Genomic DNA, 24,282 nt, shown 5'->3' with positions numbered 1-24,282 from the left:
AACCCTGAGTGCTTTTATAGATTCTATTGGTACTGTGGCTTGGGCACCAATACTCGGGCCGAACTTCTTGCACTTTGAGCAGTCCTTCACTGTGCATTTTGGCTTGATCTCAGGTCCCTCTCTGTTTTTGGAGACTCCAAATCAGTCATTGAATGGGAAAACAACAAGGGCTCCTTAAATTCTATTGCTCTCAAATCCTGGAAGGCTCGCATCAAAACTCCGTTTGCAATTTTCCATTAATTATCTTTTCAACACATCAGTGGAACTCTAAACAGTGACGCTGGTCGCCTATCAAAACAAGGTTGTAGCTCTGTCTCGGATCAGATTATTTTCAACTAGTTCGACCTCGGGATGCTAACAAGGGAAGGTATCATTCCTATTTAAAATGAACAATCCACTCGCTGAGATATATTGCCTCCCCTATTCCTCTGGGTTTTGGTGTTTTTGTCCCTCTATAGTATTCTAAAGGTGTTAATTTTTGTGGCTACTAAATGTTATGTTCAAATCTTTTTAGCACCGGGCAAAAGCATATTTGTAAGTTCTAAGAGCAATCCATGTAACAATTTTCTGCTAACTTTTAGGATGTATGGGATCGACTGTATGCATTTTTTTTTGTTTTTCTCTCTATTTTAGGATGACGATGGAGAATCACATCTCCCAAACACATGTACTTTCTCTTATAATAGAAAGCAATTTTTTTTCTTTGAAAATAAAAATAAAGAATATATTTAATAATGCCAGAATGGTAATAGCCATTTCAACAACAAAATAAGAAATACATAACATTAAGAAACCTATATTGAATTTACTCTAAAGAATTCATAAATAGTACTTCTACAATTTATAAAATTGATAGAAACATACCTCATATATAATTGTCTATGTTTTTAATGGTTAGTTATATGATTCATATTTATTATATTAGTTGCAATTACATTGCATAATTATAACCATGTCATTTTTTAAAGCAAGATTTAAATTCATAAGGTCTATAACATGTGAGACTCATTGCCCACAATAACAAATTTTGCAAATTCTTAATAATGTGTCCAAATAGAATCCTAGAGAAACACTAGAATCCTAGAGAAAAAACTGTAATCTTTTCTTTAAAAAAAGAGATTTATTGTACCTAAAGATGCAATTGTTTTTACAATTGGTGAAATAAATGTCTCAAATCATGTTTATCACATTAAAAATTAAATTAAATAAAAATAAAACACGAGTATAACCTAAAAAGTAAATTAATATACTTTTATAGTGGGTGAAATAACCTAAAAAGTAAATTAATATACTTTTATAATGGGTGAAATAAATATGTCAAATTATGTTTATCATATTAATAACTTAAATTAAATTAAAATAACAACCATGTAACATAGAAAAATAAATTAGTATAAATTTATTTTAAACTCGGATTAATAAATAAATACTAATTTATCACATTAATAATTTAAATAAAATCAAATGAAAAAATAAATTAGTAGAAATTTATTTTAAACCTAGACTAATAAATAAATACTAATTTATCACATTAATAAATGAAATAAAATAAAAAACAATAATATAACTTGAAAAATAAATTTATTTTAAACCTAAATTAATAAATAAATACTAATTTATCACATTAATAAATTAAATTAAAAAATAATAATATAAGATTAATTAGTTCTATTTTAAATCTGGATTAATAAATGAATGTTAATTTATCGTATAAATAACTTAAATTAAAAAAACAATACAACATGGAAAATTAAATTAGTATAGATGTATTTTTAAACTTGGATTAATATTTGGGATGCTAATTAGTAGAAAAAACAAACCACGCCAATTATTTCTGTTAAGGACAATAAAGTCGTGGAGGGCAATCAATAAGAATATAGCCACGACAGTCGGTAGCATTTGATCGAAGGTTTTATTTGCAACCCATTCTTGATAATCAGATGCACATTAACATACTATTTTCGGAATCCTTGATCATTTTCCACTTCTTTGGAATGCAAAAGCGACAAACTTTATCAAACGTATGTTTGATATCCCATGTATGAGAGAAATTCTAAGCACTCATGTTTACAATTCGGATAGAGGCTATCAGCTTTATCAAAGAACTGATTCAACAACTCAGCCTCACAATGCATTCTCTGAGATTTGTCTGCTTAGTTAGGAACGAGCCCTGAATAAGCATTATTCAAGGGCTTCATAATATAGTAGTCAAAAGTTACCTCTTTCTTTAATAGGTTTAGCAATAATTCATATCCACATGTCACAGCCTCGAACAATAGTGTTTATCAAGCAACAAACTTCATACAACGTGTATCACTATGTATTACTTTGCATCGACATGAGCAAAAACGTGCTCCGCATTGTACACATGTGTAGGAAGCAAGGTAGCCACAAACACTACAGAAATGCCGACGAGCTGTTGAACTAGGAGGGCCTACAGCAGCTCGCAAATATGTTGGTACATGGGCAGGTAAAGCTTCCAAATTTTCCTGCAGTAACAAATACAACTTGGGATTAGACAAATGCAACCGGTTGTTGGACTTGAATGAAGTTTGCCCTATGAGCATTTCATATTCAGTGATTCAATATGTATGAATAGACCTTGGAAATATGGCTTCAACAATCACTTCAAGGGATTCTGATTGTAAAAGATCCGTGGAAGCAACTTATGTATTCTTGCATGTAGGTGATATGTGTGTAGTGAGAACGTGAGTGAGAGAGGAAGAGGCACATATAACGAGAAACAGAGGGAGGGTAGGTATATAGACTATTTACTGCAAGGGAAGCATATATAACTTCATATCTCTTGTAACAGCTCCATAAAATTTCTAGGTGCCTTCTAATCTTTCCAATCTCGGGAGTTTTAAACAGAGAGAAAGGGTAGGTATATAGACTATAAAGGAAGCATAAATAACTTCATACCTCTTGTAACAGCTCCATAAAATTTCTAGGTGCCTTCTTTGTAATCTCGAGAGCTTTAGCTTGCCTTGTTCTGCGCTTTGAGCTTCTTGATTGCTTCTTCTGAGTAAATGCTGCAAAAACAGTAATATTTTATCAAAATCAATAAACTAAGCCAAATAACAAGAAAGATAAGAGCCCTGGCCCGGATGGCTGGACAATTGAATTCTTCATCCACTTTTTCGACCTCATTAAACAGGATCTTCTAAGGATGGTGGAAGCGTCTAGGATGTCTGGTAACATACACCATATCACTACTTCCACATTGATTGCCCTAATCCCAAAAAAGGGTGTGCCAGAATCTTTTCATGATTTTAGACCGATATCCTTATGCAATATCTCTTTCAAAATCATCACAAAGGTTATTGCTGAAAGAATTAAAGGAACACTGGCCTCCTTTTTATCTAGGAACCAACACGCTTTTCTGAAGGGCCGCAATATTCTGGATGTTGTGGCTAATACTCAGGAGTGCCTGTTCTCTATGTCTTCTCATAATACAGAAGCGGCCATCATGAAAATTGACTTGCAAAAAGCTTACGACTGCTTAGATTGGGGTTTATTGAAAGTCTTTTGGCAAAGATTGGTCTAAGATCCAACTCCATCCGATGGATCATGGCTTGCGTAGTGAATGTTAACTATGCGGTTATTATCAATGGTATTCCCTCTCATTTTTTTCAAGCAGAGAGAGGCTTGCGTCAGGGATGCCCCCTTTCGCCTCTTTTATTCATTCTGGCTATGAACTCCCTAAGCATCCACATCAATAAAGCGGTCGCCGAAAACAATTGCAGACCTATTAAGATTTGCAGGCACAACTTCATTTCGCACAACCTCTTTGTTGATGATATCCTCTTATTTGCAATGTTATGCAGAACATCATGGACATGTTTAAAAGATATTCTCGAAAGATTCCAAAAAGCCTCTGGGCTTTTTATTAACAAAGCGAAATCTTTACTCTATCACAATGATACCAATATGGAAATGGTGAATTGGATTTCTCAGCTTTTTGGGATAGAGTCAAGATCGATCAAGGAAGGCCTCAAATATTTAGGTTTTCATCTCAAAGCTAAAGCTTACTCAAGGAATGACTGGCAATGGCTGATAGAAAGATTCTATAAAAAGATATCGGCATGGGAGCATAGATGTCTATCCTTGGCAGGCAGAGTCATCCTTTCTCAATCTGTTTTATTACAGTTGGCGGTCTTTTGGGCTCATTTATTTGTCCTTCCAGCAAGCATTATTCAAAAGATGACCAAGATCACGGCAAATTTTATTTGGGGCGGAAAATCTGAACAGAGTAAATTCCATCTCTCCAAAATGGACATTATTTCATTGCCTAAGCATCTCGGGGGATGGGGTTTAATGGATCTGAGGGCTTTTGGGAAGGCCCTATTATGTAAATCGCTCTGGAGAGGGATTTTTGGGGATGGGCCATGGAGTGTTACAGTAAAACAAAAGTATATGAAAGGCAAAAGTCTGGAATATTGGTTCAGAACAGGAGCAATTGGAACTAAACAAGGATCTGCCATATGGCTCAGTCTTAGGAAGGTCGAGAAATATTTCTTGAAGAATCTAAAGTGGAGGATTTTTTCTGGAAACAATATCATAATTGGTTTGGATCCTATTGCATGCTGTCGGGGAAGCATTTCCATTCCAGACAATCTCATTTTTTCCTTTCACAGAATTGGTTATTTTACATGGGACAAGCTCATTTCTGACTGGAGCGGCCATACACCCTTATGGAAGGATGCCTCTGATATCGGCTTGCCAGTCGAATTGAGTTCATCTTGGAACAATGTCAAAGATGCTCTAGTGGCAAGCGGGATTCGCCGTGGAGGGCCAAATGACCACCTAGCATGGTCCTTGTCCAATGATCATATGACAGCACAAGTAAAAGATATTTATTCTGATATTATTTCTTCAAAGGTTTCGCCTACAAGCTCAAAATTTCCGACGGTCCTCTGGAAATCGGGTTGCCCTCTTAAGATGATTCTTTTCTCATGGTTAGTGTTTAACAATAAGAACCTGACATGGGACAACTTGAGGAAAAGAAGCTGGCATGGCCCAAGCAGGTGTTCGATGTGTGAAGCAGATGAGGAGTCTAATCTTCACATGTTCTTCCAATGCAAATCCTCTCAGCAAATCTGGTATGACCTGGCCATCTCTTTTGGTTTTCCTCATGTTGTTTTTGTTTCTATCCATGCAGCTTTCGAATGGTGGAGCAGGCAAAGGGAGCCTAGGCGTGTTCTCATCATCATTATGTTATGGTGCGCATGGAAATGGAGAAATCACAAAGTTTTCAGAGACTCAAAGATCCCCTATAAGTCCATCCTGCATAACATTTTTGCAATCTTTGACTCAATCCCAAAGAAGCTGCCCAAATAGCTGGGGCCCGTCTTATGGCTTTGGCGTTTTTTGTCCTCGGTATATATGATGGATATGTTTCAACAAGCTTCTATCAGCATATGCTTTCTTGTGCCTTATTGCTTTGAATCTGAGCCTGGTTCTGGATGTTTTGTATATGGTTCATCCTGTTCTTCTCTCAGTCCTTTTCTGATATAACTATGTGTCTTCTGTTCTAGGTGCTTTTATGCACATCTGCTCTTCATGTTTCCGTCAAGTGATGGTTTTGACTCGTGGCTTCACAAGCTGCTCTTTTTTGTATTTGTATCCTATCATGGTTTTTTATATTGACTTAATATAATCTATGAAGCTTTTTTCTCTGAAAAAACAATTCTATGGTTTAATTGATTTAAGAAAAACAAAAGTCGACTTCGAAAACAGTGGGAGACCTAAATAACTGATGGAATTTAAGAAGCTAGCATCAAGAAAAGATGAGGATAGAATATCCAATCAACTTCAAACAGCAACAGTGATTGATACTGTTGATGGAGGAGAAGTTATACTTCCTCCAAAAAAATCTTCGAATTTCATAGGAAGTATGAGATAATGGACAAGTTAACCGTTGTTTTACACTGTAAGGTATGTGTTTGGGAATTTACAAGTATTTATAATGCAAACCAATTTATTTATAATAACAATAGAACATAAAATAAAACTGAGACTGATAAATACAAAAATACTGTAAATATTCACAAAACTTAAAAGATAAATGTTATAAACAGTGATATCAGCAAAATAAAATTAGAAATCATGGTTAATTAGCAGCAAAATAATCAGCAAATTAAGGCCTTACGATTTCAAACTGCTGTAGAGCGTAAGATGCGATTAATTTGTATAAATTAAAAAAACGAACTGCATATATGGAAGTAAAAATTCTACAAGAAATATTCACAGAAATAGGATAGAAAAGATGGCTGATTTTCTTTAAGATAAGTGAGTACAGCTGATTCCAAAAAGCAGGTTTCTATGAAAACCCCTGACTAGACAAAATTCTGAAATATTTGCAACGTAAAATGAGTCATATACAAATATTTGGAAAGTAATAGATGAAAACAACTTCAAAACCCTTCAAGTAAATCTGATATGACTTCAAACAACCTATTTCTCTGTAAAACTGATGACAATCAGTGCTGGTTAAAGGCACACCAAACCTACTAATCAGCAAATAAATTACAGAAAATGCTAGTTACCTAAGAGAAAAATCCAAGAGTTGAATGGAATTGCCTTCAAACTGAGTCTCCCCTTTGAAAGAAGTCTGCGAACCCCTTTGGGTCAACTTCTTAAACTAACAGAAAATGAAGTCAGAAGGAAAAGTGACAACAAAAAGCAGTGATGATAATATCGCCGATTTTTCGGCGATATTCGTAAATAGCGCGAGATTTTGATAAAAACGAAATTTCGGGGAGAAAAAATCGCGATATTTTCTCATCTCGGAAATCTCGCGAGAAATCCGAGATTTCGGCGATATTTCTATAAAAATCGCGCGACGATGGTTAATATCGCCGGCATAGTTTATAAATTAGGTTTGTGTTGCGTCATTTGATTTTCCGTTTCGTGAGCTGGAGAGTGGGACGCTGCGAGTGCGAATAGAGTGCTGAGGGTTTGCGGAGGGTTTACAGCAGCCAGCCTACAGGTATGCTACTATGCACGTCATTCTTTCTTTGCCTCAGAAATGTATGTTGCTATAAATGCAATGCTTGTTCTATGTATGCAATGCTTGTTCTATTTATCACCAATCCTGTAATATTCAAGGAGCAGCGAAAGGTTTATTGGCTCCTTATGGTTCCGGTTGGGTAAACTTGACAGATATGAAGCAGCCTTGGCACTTCAGCCCTCCTTAGGGCATTCTTCTAAGCAGGACGCAACATAATAATTCATCCCTGATTCAATGGAGATGTTCTCTGTCACATCGGCAGTATTGTCTACACAGAACATCTAAGAATTTCAAGCAAAGAAGTGTAATAATTCAATTTACTGTCTACCTTCTGAATTTCTGAAACTAAAGTCGGATCCCAATCACAGTGAAGTGACACCAGTTTTTTACCGTAATATGCATCATTTTTAAGGCAAAAATTATCACTGTAATGAAGTATCGAAAAGGCACAAATCTCTGAAATTGACGCAGCCCAAGTCACTCAGTCTATTCTCAAGCAGCCACAGACCACCGTCATGACTTAAAGAGTGGAAGCCTATCTATGTCATCATCAAGCCCGAATCCTTCCTTGAACCAATTATAGTGCAAATTCAAGATGTAATTCAAATCAGATTCCTCCAAGCAACAGAGTTTCACATAGAGACTGTAGCCTAGTGGTGGTCACTGTAGCAGCCTATCAGTAAATTTATATGCAGCTCTTCGTTTATTGTTCATGAGTACAGAGAGATCAAATTTCTATTGTTGTTCAAATGATCCTGAGTCCTGACTGTATTAACTTCTGGCAACTGATAATGTATTTGCAGCAATGCATTCATGGTTTGCTTTGAAGTTTGCATCATCTTCCACCTTCCGTTATAGAGGTAAAAGGAGTACATCAATTTGACTGGTTGACAAATTACAATACAGCAGCCAACTAACCAGACCTCCAGTGACAACATGACCTCCTGGGGTCATAACTTATAACTTTATAAGTACTAGAGGAAGCCAATGTTATCCAGTGAGCTTTGGGTAGAGCCCATACGTGTGTGTTTGTGTTTGTATGTGCTGGCACAGATTGTCTTGACTCTTAACCCTGGATTTATGGAGGAGGGATTTGAACCTAGAGCTTTTTGATTGCTGTCAGAGCTTTTCTTCAGAATTTTATAAATTTATATATTAAAAAAACAAGGGTTATATATTACTTAATAAGTTATTAAGTTACTAATTGAAAATTCCAAATTTTTTTTGGTGCTGTAGGTTTCCTTTTGAGTTAGCGGCTAACAGCAATACAAAAATACAAATATGCCAAAAAACTTGGACCCATTTTGGGAGTATGGGATCCCTGATGGTGGGACAAATCGTGCATATCTTTCATGCAAATTGTGTGGGGACAAGATGACAGGTGGGGTTACACGACTGAAATACCATCTTGCTAGACTCCCTGGACATGATGTTGGCATTTGTAGAGTTTCTAGTCCGGAGCTTATACGAAAAGCTCTTGAGGCAATTGAAGAAAAGGACAGAAAGAAGGAAGAGGTGGAAAGAAACAAAGCTGAACGTGCAGGTAGATCCCTTGGGATATCTTCTCATGATTTTGATGTTCAGGGTAGTGGCCCTACTGGCGCTAGTGGGAGGGGCTCCACAACTGGCACACCATCACATGCTAGTGTGAATGCGAGGTCATCATTTTTTGTTCCACGAACAGGAGCTGGAGCACAACCTGGCATAAAATCGCTTGTCAAAAAAAAGGAGAAGGAAGAAGCAGATAGAGTCATGGGGAGGTGTATTTATTGGAGCGACTTACCTCTCAGCATCACAAAAACCAATCCATTTTGGCAACCAATGTGTGATGCTATTGCTGTTGTGGGCCCAGGGTACAAAAGTGCCACATATGAGGAGTTGCGGGGGCCAATTCTTCAAGCAGAAAAAGAGGACATCAACTCTAGATTGGCGGAGTTGAAACAGACATGGGAAGTCACTGGATGCACAGTGATGTCTGATGGTTGGACAGATAGGAAGGGTAGGACCCTTCTAAATTTCTTGGTACATTGTCCTAAAGGTACCATGTTTATTAAATCGTTGGATGCATCAGAACATATCAAAGATGCAGCAACGATATGTGAGTTGTTAGATGGGTTCATTCAGGAGATTGGTGTGCAGAATGTGGTGCAAGTCGTAACAGACAATGCAGCTAATTATGTGTCTGCCGGCAGAATGCTTATGGAGAGGCATCCCACATTGTTCTGGACTCCATGTGCAGCGCATTGTCTTGATTTGTTGCTTGAGGATATGGGGAAACTCTCCTTCATCAAGGAGGCAGTTCATATGGCTAGGAGCATCCCCAAGTTTATTTATAACCATGCTATTGTTCTTAGCCTTATGAGGAGGTTCACAGGAAACAAGGAGTTGCGGCGTCCTGCCATCACACGTTTTGCCACAACCTTTATTACTCTTCAGTCTTTGCTTCGATGTCAGTACGAGTTGAAGCAAATGTTTGTCTCTAATGATTGGCGTGGTTGTAGATACAGCAGGAGACCTGATGGGAAAGCCATTGAAAAAATGGTGTACTCTGAGACATTTTGGCGTGGAGTAGAAGAAGCATGTGCAGTTAGCGAACCTATAGTAAAGGTTCTTAGATTGGTGGATGGAGAGAAGCCTGCAATGCCTTATTTGTATGAGGCCATGGATAGGGCCAAGGAGGCCATTCGTTCCTATTATGCAGACAAGGGTTCTGCTGGCCTTAATAGGCAGATGATGTTATGGGATGTGATCGATAGTCGGTGGACAGGGATGCTTCATCGACCCATTCATGCAGCAGCACTCTTCCTCAACCCTGCATTTGCATACAAATGCAATTTTCGTTTTGATGGCGAGGTGATTGAAGGGCTCCATTCCTGTATTGAGAGGATGGTACCTGATTCTGAGGTTCGTCTCAATATCAACCGTGAGATACATAATTATCAGGATTGTGTTGGCCTATTTGGCTTTCATAATGCCATTAAGGAAAGGGCCCTCTTCATGCCACGTAAGTGACAAGTCATCACTCATTAGAAATTATAAATTTGAATTTAATTATGTTTTAACTTTTAAGTTTTTGAATTTTTTATTTCATTATTTTGTTGTAGATCTTTGGTGGCGAAGCTATGGTGCAAGGGTACCAAATTTGCAAAATTTGGCTATGCGAATCTTGAGTCAAACATGTAGCTCTTCAGGGTGTGAGCGCAATTGGAGTGTATTTGAGAAAATACACGCCAAAAAGCGAAATAGGTATAACTTTGAACTCAAGCCTTCAGTTGAGCAATTACACTTATTGTAATTTTTAATTTTTAATTTATGACCTTCAAGTGTCAAGACTCAAGAGTCAAGAGTCAAGACTCATTACTTTTTTTGACACTCTTACAGGTTGGAGTTCGCACGCCTCAACGATTTGGTGTATGTGCATTACAACATCCGACTTCGAGTGAGGCAAATAGAATCACCAATGGATCCAGATGCCATTTCCTTAGACAATATTGATGTATTGTCTCCGTGGAGGGTGGAGTCTCAGGAGCCCATATTGGAGGAGTCACCTTCATGGTTGGAGGAGCCAGTGGCAGATGATCCATTAGAGCAGGGGCAGCAAGAGGAGGACTCGGAGTCAGAGGAGCAGCAGCACTTAGAGGAGGAGCAGGAGGAGCTGGAGGAGGACACTGCGGGAGCATCAGCATCAACACCATCTGCTATAGATATAGGAGAGCATAGCTCCATGCCTATCACTCATTATTTGACATTAGGTGCAGAGGCAGTGTCAGGGCCTTCTACTACTAGGGGCAGGCCTGACAAACAGCCCATCATGTTTTCCCGTAAAAGGGGGAGAGGGCAGTAGATAGATAGCTGCTAGTTTTATTTGTTATGCTACATGTAACTCATGATGATGAGATACTTTTATTATTATATGTGATGTTATTTTGTATTGGTTCTCCACATTTGAGTCCTTGAATGGACAATTATCAGGGATTAGCACGATTTGGTATCGCCTTTGATATATCATTTCTATTTGACATCATATATATCAGTGTTTTCTTCATATTTATGTGCCAATGTGTTTATTAACTTTATTTCATGTTGTTATTGCTTTATATGTTTAAAAATCTGAAAAAAATGAATATAGTATGCATTTTTTATGCTTGCTTTTGTTGTTTAAATTCTGAACATGAAGATGTTGCTTTAAAAATTAAAATAGTTTCTTGAGTGTTTGTTGGGCACTGTATAGTTATACTCATTTAATGCCAATTTTTTGTTTTTTTTGTGCCCTAGGTTTGAATTAGTTCACTACAAGTACAAATGTCAAATATGCCAAAAGCTTTGGACCCATTTTGGGAGTATGGGGAGGCTGTTGGTGGGGCAAATCAGGCACTTATATCATGCAACTTGTGTGGGACCAAGATGTCAGGAGGGATTACACGATTGAAATACCATCTGGCTAAACTCTCTGCATATGATGCACCAGATGTGATGCCTTGTATGGTTTCTAGTGCAGAGGTTATACAAAAAGCTCGTGAAGCAATTGCTGAACAAGACAGAAAGAAAGCTGCTAGGGAGAGGCCAATGGTCTCAGATAGATAGCTGCTAGTTTTATTTGTTTTGCAACTTTTGCTACATATAAGTTTATAACTGATGATGATGAAATACTTTTAAACTTTTATATATGTGATGTTGTTTTGTTTGAGTCCTTGATTGGACAATTATCACTATCAGGGATCAGTAGGATATGTGATGTTATTTTAATTTTTGTTTGAGTCCTTGATTGGACAATTATCAATTTATCACTATCAGGGATCAGCAGGATTTGGTATCGCCTTTGAAGTTTGATGTATCATTTCTATTTGACATCATATATATTAGTGTTTTCTTCATATTTATGTGCCAATGTGTTTATTTCATGTTGTTATTGCTTTATATGTTTAGAAATCTGAAAAAAAATGAATATATTATGCATTTTTTATGCTTGCCGATATTTGCCGATATTTTGCCGATATTTTCGCCGATATTTCCGATAAGATATTTTCCGGACCCTCGCCGATATTTTCCCGATACCGATATTATCAACACTGACAAAAAGTAACTTAATGCATACCTCTTCACATTGTTCCCTCATCCTTATGCAGAAGCTGAATGTAGGGACAGGATTAAGCTCCTTTGCCATGTCATCTGTCATTGTTAAGGGGTTGGAATACAATCTAATGATGTCATCAAGAGGATCTCTAGAGCTGGGATGGCCTAGCTACAAGATTTTGGGAGGAGCACTAGAGTGAGAGAGCCCATCTCTCCTAACATCCAGGGTCACGGGGAAGAAAATCCAAAGGGAGGATTGGTTGCTCCACTAGTTCTTGATGGTAGTACTCTATGCAGGGGGAGATCGACTCTGTGATCTTCTAGAGCTGGTCTGTCTATTGGACTATTGTTGTCTATCCTTGGGTTTAGGATGACAACTCCTCAAGGGTTGAGAAGATCTACTTATTGCTTGTTGAACTGAACTGAAGGGACAGATGGGAAGAAAGAGGTGATCGTCCCAATGGTCTCTAACTCGATGGAAGCACACAAAGACTTCAATCTATTTCCCAAAATCTCTCTCACGAAAAGAGCAAGGCATGTACAACCCAAAGGGCAAGAAAAAGTAGAGAGGGACCTCCCAAGTCCTGGTAAAGGCAATACTATCTCCCTTTGATCACATAGTAGATTGGACATTAACAAATTGAGGTGTTCATCTAACTCGTTATCCTGTAAGTGTCATAGTTAGGAAATCCAATCTGACCATGAGATGTGGTGATCAATCTTAGCCTAGAGCCACTAGTGGGAATCTAAACATAATTAGCCAAGGGGGATTTTGAGGCCATGCATCTAGTGTCTGTATGTATGCAGAGATCTGACAATGAGGCCATCAGTCAAAAATAAACAATGCTCAGAAAGAGGACATCTTCTGACCAAGAACCTCAAGAGGTGCAATCCAAGTGACCTATATATATTATCTATATGTTTTCCTTTTATCTAATTAGGTCCCGTTTAAACCATGTTATCATGCAAATCTGTGTCCACAAACCTGTATGATGCTTTTAGACACTCAATCTTGTCATAATTGAAAGTCTCTCCATTCAGACTAGTGTTTTCCAGTCTCAGGGGGGTGTCCCTAGATGATGTATGCTGTTATCCACTTAATATTCCTGCTTAAAACTTCCATTTGATTAGCATACAACGAAGTTTCACATTTGACTTGCCGATGAGCAATCAAAAGCGAAGTAATTCTTGGAAACAAAGTTGAACATGATGCAAGAAATGAATGTGCATCTCAAGTGAAATAATTCAAAACAAGTGTACCTCAATATACCACAATGCACTACATAAAAATTCATCCAATGGTGTCCAATATGTTCAAACAGTTAGAATCAAACATAATTAAATAAAATCACATATTACCCAAGAAGTTGGTTGCGCCATAACGAGTGGTAGGTGACAGGCTGCCATGAATTCATTCACTTGCAGTGGAGGTAGTGGTCTGAGAGACTAGAGCATAGAAAAGTGAGATCTCCATTGCTACCAAAACATCAAAGAAAAATTTTCCAACCCTTATACTGATCTAAAAGACTATACAGCAAATTCTTTCCTCCCTCAACCTGCTTGGTCAAGGAGAGAGAATGACAAAAAAGGCCCCAAAACTGTTTACCAAGTTAGTTTTCTTGTTTTTGGGATGCTTTGTCTCTCTTTGGTTTGATTTTGTGTTTTTTACCCTTTCTTTGCTGATTTTTCCAAAATAATTTGCAAGCACAAAAATTTATTTTATGAACTTTATTTATCAAATTTGGAACTTGAGGAAGGATTCAAACTAGTGCTGATGTACTTGTTCCTTCTACCCCTTTTCCACTAAAATTTGCTTTTACTACTGTTTCTATAAATCATAGAATCAACCCTTTACCATCTCATATTTCAGCCTTTACTTCACTGATTTTTCCAAATTAAAGTCTGTAAGCATTGTTGTTTACCCTCTTGTATAGCTAGTTGCCTTTAAGCTTTCCCAAAAACATGGAAAAACAGGAAACTTTATAGAAAAACTTCAAGTTTGGAAAGGCAATCCCAACCATTCTTAGCTCCACATATCCCGTAGTCCTCTCCCCAGTGTGTAATACTTTGCTGGGCAACATATACATAATTATTGTAACACTTTCATGTCACCCTTTGTCTGATAGTGTTTTGTTGTTCAGTCACCACCCAAATCTAATTTCTGTAGCAGCTAACGAAACCAATAGTATGTGCACCATCCCTCTTCATCTGTGCAGTAATTTGATGGCATATATCATCAATTTAATTATGATTTACTCTGGAAAAGCATCATTTTTCATTGTGTTTTTTGTAGCTGTAACTTTTTTTTTTTAACAAGATTGGTTGCTGTTTTTATATTCCAAAAAAGAGAGGGCGCAGGAACACCATTACATCCAGAGAGTACGTGAGAAGGCTGCATAGGGTTGATGGCAGAAGCCAATCCTCCAGCAGGCTTTTTTACACTATTACATGAAAAACATGAGAAATAGGAACATTTCTAAACTTTTACAAACTGTGCTAGTAACAAAATAAATTTACTTGACATGGACACTAAGAAGAGAAGAAGAAACAGAGGATAAAAAGTGGTGATCAGGGACCAAGAACTGCTGTCTTTTTGTCCATTGGAGCTGGAGCTCTGTGCTGCTTGTTTTGCTACCATGGATCGAAGGATCTCCGGTGATTCTTCAATATTACTTCAACGATTGTTGGAAGATCGTAGCTGATCCTCAAGGATATGCACCTTGTGAGTGAGAAACCCAAACTCAGATTGCTGCTTTGACTAAATAATCTTGTTTTGGGCTTTGATCAATTTCATCTCCTCCTGCAGGTCTGCACAATGCAAACAGTTCTCGCTCTTCATGCTGCAACAGGGAGCGAGGGAAGGATTCCATAGGCAGGAGAGAGATTTTGGGAGAACAGAGGAGCCTCCACGGAGGGACCGGAGAGCTCGGCAGACAAGAGCACAGAGAAGGGAGTTGCTGGAAAAATGAAGGAAGTAGAGGGGCTTTAAGAACAGGAAGGGAGCGAGCCCGAGGAGTGAGCGGGAAGGATCTAGCAGGGAGGATTGGGAAGGATCTGGTAGGGGAGATCGGGAGGATCGGGTCATGAGAGAAATGGCAGGGAGGATAAGAATAGAGTCTTGTCCGCTATAAATCGAGGAGGCACTGAGCGTTAGGACAGCAGGAACGCAGGAGGAATTCATGGAAGGGGGGAGTAGGTAGACCTGCCTTGGGCAGTGAGTTGACCAGGGGGGAGAGACAAGCCAAGTTGGCATAAGAGTCAGCAATTTTATTATTGTGCCTTAGGATATGGTAAAAAGAAATATCTCCAATTTCCTGGTTTAAAATTCTGCAACGAGTGATTAATCTGCTAAGATCAATGTTGGGAGATAGTGCTGGTTTCAGCATCATCTGTATTATTATTGACGAGTCTCCAAAGACCATTGCATTCTTAAATTTAAACTCTTTGATTATTTGAAGGCCTTGCAGTAAGGCATAGGCCTCTGCCTTATTATTTGATGCTTTGCCTAGTCCCCATTGATAGGTGGCTATATTGCTTCCCAATTCATCGAAAATTGCCCCTCCTACTCCTGTTGTTCCTGGGTTAGATTTTGAGGCGCCATCAAAAAATAACCTAGGTCTGCGTTTGCCATCAAGCCATTCTAGAAATTCCTGTTCTTTTAGCCTTACCTTCCATTGAGCATTGGTCGAGAGTTGCCTTGTGTTGGGTTTGTTGTGCCTTGAAGGGAGATCCAGGGCACTTCTGAAGATGATTCTTTCTTCCGCTTGAAGATCTTTGATAATAATATGACTATTTCCTTTAGCATAGATAGTCTCTACAGTTAAGGCCCAAGTTTTGCTCAAGACTTTCCTTATGCAAGGAGATTTTTCCTGGAAGATGACTCCATTTCTCATGAGCCAAATGTTCCAAAGAAGGACAAACAGAAGCGTATCCCAAATTCTCTTTTGGGCACTCGGTCCCTTTTTGGCACAGGGGTAACTTTTTTTCCACTTGACAATTGTGGCATAGATGGAGGAGTTGCTTTCTATTTTGAAGTTTAGGGGATGAGGGAGGGAGCTCCAAGCTTGAGAGGCAAATGAACAATCCACAAATAAATGTTGAATAGACTCTTCAGCATCGGAGCAGAGAGGACACCTAGATGCTCCCTGAATGCATGCTGTCAAGATCTTCCCTTTGAATAGGGTCCAAATAAATATTTTGATCTTTGGCAGGCTCTCAGATTTCCAAACCTGCTTCCATAAGACCCACAGAGGAGAAGGGAGAAAGTCATCCAGTAGTGCATCATAACCTGCCTTAATGGTGTACACAGTTCCCAAAGGATCCCATCTGAAGCTGTCTTCTTCGTACCTTAAGGTGGGAGCTGCTCCATGTAGCAATTCTTTCATTTTGACTTGAGCATCGAGAAGATGTGCAGGGGGATTGGGAAAATTCCATCCCATCCATCGCCCATTGTTGCTATTCCAACTAGAGATTTGGTTTAAGGTGTGTATTCCTTGATCCTTGTGATACTGTTGCAAGGCGAGGAGACTGTGATCAGCAGAGAGGGCCTTTTTCCCCATAATCTTGTCATGCCAAATGTTAATGCTATTGCCTCCATGAGGCACTTTGGATATGTTGTCTTGAAGAAAGGGAATGGCCTTTTTGCAAAGTTTCCATATGCGCGAACAGGGTCTGCTGGGGGTGTCATGATCCAATAGATGTTGTCTAGCTGTGTTCAATTTTTTTTTTCTAGAACCAGCTTCCACCATGATTGCGGACCAGAGATCAAACGCCAAACAATCTTTCCACCAAAGGCAACATTTAGCAGCTTGGGTATGCGGATAGCAAGTCCACCACTTTCATATTTGGTGGTAACTTGCCTCCATTTGACGAGACTGAACTTCTTCTTATCTGACTTCCCTCCTTGCCATAGAAATTGTCTTAGAATCTTTTCTAATTTGTTGTGGATGCTGATGGGGGCCTGGATCAAGGAGAAATTATAGAGGGGGAGAGCAGATAAAATTGCCTTTAATAGTATGACCCTTCCGGCCAGGTTTAGCCAAGCTGTTCCCCATTGTTGTATCTTTTTCTTCATTTTATCAATTATGTTATTCCAAACCTCTGTCTTAAGGGGCCCAATGCCAACCGACATCCCTAAGTAATTGAAGTGGCTCCAATTGAGCTTGTAGGAGACTCCAAAGATTTGCGCTATATTGTGTATTGTGTTTGTTGTCGCATTCCATCCATATATGCAACTTTTTAGATGGTTAATCTGCCCACCAAAGTACTGCATGAATTTCTCAAGGAGATTTTTGAATCTTCTTGCTATTATGATGGAGGCTCCTCCCATTAACAGGGTATCGTCAGTGAACTGTGAATGGTTTATGTTTTTGACCCCATCACCGAACTTGATACCAGTTATCAATCCCATTCTGCGATTATGATCTAGAGCTCTGCTGAAAGATTCTGCCATGAGGATAAAGAGAAAGGGTGATAAGGGGTAGCCTTGTCTTAGGCCTCTGGTGGATTGAAAAAAAGCAGAGGGCCTGCCATTGATTAAAGGAGAGATCCAAGGTTTGGAGATGCAATTTTGGATGAGTAAAATGAAGTCTTCACTGAATCCCATTTTTCTTAAGACAACGAACAAGAAGGAATGCTTTACTCTGTCAAAGGCATTTGCTAGATCAAGTTTTAAGACAAAACCTTTCTCACCCCTGCTGACACTAGAGTGAATGGCTTCTTGTACTAGAAGAATAGAGTCAGTTATCTGCCGATTTGCTAGGAAACCCCCTTGATTTTCTGATATGAGGGAGGGAAGATATGCTTTGATGCGAGAAGCAAGGATTTTCGAAATAATTTTATATGAAGAATTGCACAAAGAGATAGGCCTAAATCTGGAAAAGGATAGGGGCCGGGTCTCTTTGGGGAGAAGGGCTAGGAAGGTTGAGTTTGTGCAGCCTCCTATCTTCTTTTTCCGATGCACCCAATGTATCATCTTCATTAGATCTTAACCAGAGTTGCGGGGGAGCGTCCCCCCCTGAACCCGCTCCCAATCCATGCTCTGGGCGGGAGCGGGTCGGGAGCGTGCTCCCGATAAAAAAATTTCCGCTCCCTACCAAAATCGGGAGCGATTTCGAGAGCGTCGCTCCCGTAGCGAAAATTAAAGCTCGGGAGCGATCGGGAGCGTGCTCCCGATAAAAAATTTCCGCTCCCTACTAAAATCGGGAGCGATTTCGGGAGCGTCGCTCTCGGAGCGAAAATTAAAGCTCGGGAGCGCGCTCCCGATAAAAAAATTTCCGCTCCCTACCAAAATCGGGAGCGTCGCTCCCGGAGCAAAAATTAAAGCTCGGGAGCGATCGCTCCCGAGCTTTTAATTTTCACTCCGGGAGCGACGCGCGTGACGCCGGGAGCGAATCGCGCGAAAAAATTTCCGCGGACGCCAAAAAAAATTTCATTTAAAAAAAAAATTGTTTTAAAAGGGCTTGGGGGGCAAAAATATTTCATTGTGACTTGAATGAGTTGAGGAGAGCAAAGGAGATTGAGCAAAGGAGCGAGGAGAAGCGAGGAGCAAGCACCGAGGAGCAAGGAGCAAGCCTGCAAAGAGGTTAGTAACTTAGTAATTTAGTAGTTTAAACTTTAGTTACTTAGTAATTTAGTAATTTAGTTTAGTTTAGTTAGTTTAATTTAGTTTAGTTTAGTTTATTTAGTAAAAAAATCATGAATCTAAATAAATTAAATTAATTTTCTCATTCCTATTCCCATTCCCATTCCCATTAAATTTTGCAGATTCAAAAGCCTACAAATATCAAACATCATGGACCTGGCTATATTTCTTGGCATTTTCCTCTTCTTGGTCCCTTTTCTGGTTATTATGGTGTTGGAGAGTAGGAAACGGAGGGGCCAAAATGAAGAGGGGGATGAAGAAGCTAGAGAAAGTGGATTTGATGAAAACCCCGGTGAGGAAGAGTTGGAGGAGGGTGAACATGACTCTCAAAAAACTAAACAAGACCAAACCCCATTGTGGAAATATGTTAACAAGCCTAAAGCAGGGAAAGGGGGTGGAACCACTAAATTTCATTGCCCCCATTGCAACAATAATTACACAGGTTCATACACCTATGCCAGAAAACACCTCTGCGGGAAAAGGCCATGGGATGGAGATATATAAATAGGAATCAAAATTTGTGCAGCTGTGTCAGCAACAGATAGAGCCAAATACATAAGGGAAGAGGAGGAAGCCCAATACAAATCTAGAAAATCAAGGGGTTTCTTTGAACCAAGCTCATAATCACAAGCACAAAGAACTCCTTCAGCATCCTCCCAAGGCAGTGGATATGGAGGCACAGGGTCACCAGCTTTAAGGCATAGAACCATATCAAATTTTCTTGATGAGCGGTGTAGGAATGATGTGGATTCAAAGGTTTACAGGTTTCTCTATGCATGTGGGATACCATTCAATGTTCTTCGCTCACCTTATTGGCACGAAATGGTTTCTGCCACAAATGATGCCCCTAAAGGATACAAGAGCCCTGGGTAAGACAAGGCAAGAACTGTTGGACTTGATCATGAAAAAGCAAAAATATCACATTCTTTGAATAGAATGACCAGTTCTTGGACAGACCATGGGGTGTCCATTGTATCTGATGGATGGACAAATGTAAAAGGCAAGCCATTGATAAGTGTTCTTGCTGTGTCTATTAGTGGTGCCATCTCTCTAAATGCATATGATTACTCAGACTAGTTCAAGACCGCCATCAACATTGCAGAAGCATTACTTGAAACAATTGACCGTATTGGGCCATACAATGTCATCCAAGTCATCACTGATAATGCTCCTAATTGTAAGGCAGCTGGAGCAATTATTGAGGATAAATACCCCAACATATTTTGGTTTGGGTGTTTGGTTCACACATTGAACCTTCTGATGCATGATGTTGTCAAGAACAAAAATGCACAATACAAATGGATTGGTGATTTGTACAAAAAAGGCAAACAAATGATAAAATTTATTACAAATCATAGCAATACCCATGGCCTTTTCTGCAGTCACTCAAGATTGGAGTTGTTGAAGATTGCAAAGACCAGATTTGGTAGCTTTTACCTCACCTTCAGGCGCCTTTTGAAGGTAAGAGAGTCATTGGCTAGCATGGTATCAAGTCCACATTGGCAGGTATTAAAGGAAAGGGCTACAAATGCAGCTAATAGGTGAGGTTTTGAACTAGTGGAGCAGGCTGCTCTTGATGGTATGTTTTGGTTAAGTGTGAGGCAAGTATTGGATTTCACCAAGCCCATTTATCACATGATTCGGTTTGCAGATACAGATAAACCAGTGATTGGCGAGGTGTATGAGCAGATGGATACCATGTTGGGGCAAATAAAAGATACTGTTCATAACAGAGATCCCGACTTGTACAAACTGATTCACGATTGTGTGTGTGTACGGTGGAATAAACTTAATCTTCCACTACATTGCTTGGCGCATATCCTTACGCCAAAATACTACTCTACATCTTGGTTGGGCCAACCTGCACCAGGGGGTGGGAGTAGGACCAAACCCCATATAGATGCAGAGGTAACTAGAGGATATTCAAAAGCATTAGAAAAGTTGATACCTAACAGGGAGGAATGTGCGGCTGTGAGCCTAGAAATAGGCAGATACTTCAGTGGCACTGGTTTGTTTTGTACCTTCCATGCAATGGAAGACAGAGACAGATTTGATCCTCTCACATGGTGGGAAACATATGGCAGCCACGGACTGTTGCCAAAATTGGCAAAAAAAGTTCTATCACAGGTTGTAAATACTTCTTCTACAGAGAGGTGTTGGAGCACCTACAACTTCATACATAATGTGAAAAGAAACAGACTCAATGAAAACCAGGCAGAAAGCTTGGTTTATGTGCACTACAACTTGAGGTTGTTGAGTCATTACTGTGATCGGGCTTATGAGGATCCCACATATAAAATTTGGGACAACCACCCAGAGGATGACAATTTGGAGGATGGCACTATACACCTTGAAGAACTGGAAGAGGAACTTATAAGGGCTGAATATGAAGCAGCTGCAGCAGCCATGCCACCTCCACCATCCAGTACCAGTGCTCGAGTTCCGAGTCTTGTTCCTTTGCTGTCGCCACCTCCACTAACCCTCACGTGGAGGGCATGTGCCTTCTAGTTCTGGTCGTCGGTCTGTGCGGGAGACTCCTAGAAGACCACCACGACCTGCTTATACAGGAGACTCTCGTGGCAAGGGCCACATGTAGATTTACAGTTTACTTGTCTTTTCTAGTTTCTATTAGTTTTCATAACTGTTGAGTCTTGAGTCCTTGACTCTTGACTCTTGACTCTTTCATATCATAATGATATTTTTTGTAAACAATATATGACTGTGACAATGAAAGTTTGAAGTTTGAAGTTGCCAAGTTGGCAATTATAACTCATTGGTAATGATTGTGAATTATGAATATGATGCTTCATGAAAGACTAAAGTTGTTTCATTTCATTTCATTATTCATATTTCATTTTATAACATTTCATTTCATGTTAACAGTTAGAACTTAGAACTTAGAAATATCTAAGATATCATTTCTTGTAATGGTTAAACTTAGCTTACAAGTCCAACTTTGGTGATCAATGATGATAAATGTTATATACTGAATTTTCAATTTTGAAAGCTTGAAGTTGAAACTTTAAGATTGAATTTGATGAATCATGATTCACGAGACTCAATATGTTACAGTTGTAATATGTATGTTACTAACTTGTGGACATGGTTGATGAAGATTATAACTTCTAGATGATTGATGTGATATGGTTCAATGATCAATCTATGTTTTTTTATGTTTTTTATATCTAATTCATCATTCTACATGTTTCTGTTGACATATATGTATCAAAAATTAAAAAATATAAATAATATATATATTTTTAAAAAATCGCTCTGGGATTCACTCCCAAACCGGGAGCTTTTGAAAATGTCGCTCCCGCTCCCGTTTTTGCTCCCGCTCCCCGCTTTTGCTCCCGCTCCCAAGTAACATTGATCTCAACAAATGACCTCCCAGAATATGCGATAGAAACTGATGGAGAAGCCATCCGGGCCGAGAGCCTTGTCTGGATGAAGAGTCCAAACTGCCTTAATGACTTCTTCCTCCTCAATGTCTTTGATTAGATGACGATTCATTTCCTCTGTTATCATTTTTGGAGTGTGTACGAGCAGATCATCATAATCTTCCTCCTCGGTGTTCTCCAATAAGAGATTTTTGAAATGTTGTCGGGCAACATCTTTTATCTCTGCTTGGTCTGTGCGCATGATCCCTGCTTCATCTTGAATTGAAATGATGGCATTCTTAAATGTTCTCACTGTTGCCTGTTTATGAAAATAGGAGGTGTTTTTGTCCCCTGCCTGTAACCACAGATTTCTGGATTTTATCCACCATTTCTCTTCCTCCTTTCTATTATTATTGTAATTCTCCCTATAGATCTCTTTTTCCTTGTCGTGCTTTTCCCTGTCCATTCCATGCTCTTCTATCTCCTTTTGGATCTCGACCAGTTCTCTTTTTAGTTCGTGCTCTGGCTCCTTATATGAGTTTTTGACCCATATCTTGAGTGCATTACGCACATTTTTGAGTTTTGTTTCCCAAATGTGCATTGGTGAGCCTTCTACATGCTGGCGCCAGGTGTGTTCCACAATGTTCCTTGCTTCCAGAGAATCGATCCAAAGTGTGTTGAATCGAAAGGGGAGAGGTCCCAGATTTGGATGTGAACCGAGATCTAGTGTGACAGGTTGGTGATCAGAAGCAATACAATCTAAGATGGTGGAGGTGGCTGTAGAGTGAAGGGATATTAACGGGACAGCCACAATGAAGCGGTCCAGTCTCTCCATTATGTTCCCTAGTCCAAGTCTTTTGTTGCTCCAAGTAAAACAAGGATTCTTTGGCGCAATAGCCACCAAATCGTGCTCAAACATAATATTTTCCAACATTTCTCGTGAGGGATCAGTTGTAAAATTGCCTCCCTGTTTTTCTTTGGCATGAAGGATCAAATTTAGATAACCTCCAATGATGTAGTTCAAATTTTCTTCTTTTTCCATATCCTCCTGAAGAGTGCTCCAACACACTTCTTTGTCCCTGTAGTGATTTGGCCCATATATGTTGTAGATGATTATTTATGTTCTCTCTCTTACACTCTGCATTTTGAGTTTTATCCAATATTTCATTTTGTGGGCAGCAAGAAGTCTCCATAATATTTGATTCCACATTGTTGCCATACCACCTGAGGCTCCCCGGGAATGTACACTTACACCTTGATAATTTCTGATTCTGGTGATGATGCTATCCATGTCTGTTCCTCCTAATTTTGTTTCTTGAAGAAGTATGATTTCAGGTTGCTCTTGTTTAATGATGTCTTTCAGGGCATTGATTTTTAGGGGTTGCCCAAGTCCCCTGCAATTCCATGTGAGAGCTTTCATCATGGAGGGAACGCAGGTGTAGTCCCTATCTTGGTCCCTGTTGCTTGTTGTCCTTTTTCTTTGTTAGAGTGCCCTCCAATGAAAGATTCTATCGGATGTTGTGTCCCCATGGCAATGTCCTTCTATGCTGCTTCATCCCTATGATGTTTGGTGGTTTTTCTGCCAGGTCCAAGTTTAGCAACATTTCTAGTGATTATTCTTGCTAGTGTTGATTCCATGGATGATGAAGGAGGACCAGGAATGGAGGGAGAAGGTTGTGAGAAAGGCTCAGAGGAAAGAAGAGAGAAGTTCGGGGGAAGATCCTCTTCAGTTGAAGCAAGAGCATTAAAAGGGTTGGAGGAAAGGGGAGAGGAAGCTATGGGGGCTGGCTGGGTCAGAATGGGCTCAGATGAGGAAGGAAGGTTAGGGCCAGCGAAAAGGGGAGCATGGGAGAAGAGGATGGGATAGGTTTAATGGATTGATTAAGGTTGTTTTTTTTCTTTTTGACAGGTTCCCATTGGGGTTCAGGCCCATTGTCTTCAGTTTCAATTGATTTCGGGCATCTATTAGCAAAATGACCATATTCATGACATACCTTGCATTTGAAGGGCAGTTGTTCGTAATCCAGCTGTTGTATGTGCGTCTAGTTGTCCACCTTTAGTTTGATTGCCTCAGGGAGTCCTTTCCCTAGATCTTCTTCGACACAGATTCTAGCACAAGCTTGCATGTTGTCCTTCAGCTTGCTTCTGTCTATAAACTTTCCCACAGCATTTTC

At 39.4% G+C, this 24,282-nt stretch overlaps 1 protein-coding gene across 1 annotated transcript in view; it reads right to left on the bottom strand.

Annotated features, from left to right (window-relative positions):
• Nucleotides 1–1,865: 1,865 nt before the first annotated feature.
• Nucleotides 1,866–24,282, bottom strand: part of LOC149206313 (SWR1 complex subunit 6-like) — a 147,257-nt gene continuing 124,840 nt past the window's right edge. The window contains exons 4-5 of the mRNA XM_089395407.1: nt 2,923–3,032; nt 1,866–2,489 (exon numbers count right to left, since the gene is read on the bottom strand). Of these exons, the coding sequence (XP_089251533.1) occupies nt 2,286–2,489; nt 2,923–3,032 (314 nt within the window). The 3' untranslated portion in view covers nt 1,866–2,285. The remainder of the gene's footprint in view (nt 2,490–2,922; nt 3,033–24,282) is intronic.

This window comes from Pinus tabuliformis, chromosome 1_2, assembly GCF_031772625.1.
Source record: "Pinus tabuliformis cultivar Carrire ecotype Pingquan chromosome 1_2, CPIR1, whole genome shotgun sequence".
NCBI classification, from domain to species: domain Eukaryota; kingdom Viridiplantae; phylum Streptophyta; class Pinopsida; order Pinales; family Pinaceae; genus Pinus; species Pinus tabuliformis.
The sequence above is the reverse complement of the archived record's forward strand: the minus strand, read 5'-3'. Positions and strand labels throughout refer to the sequence as shown.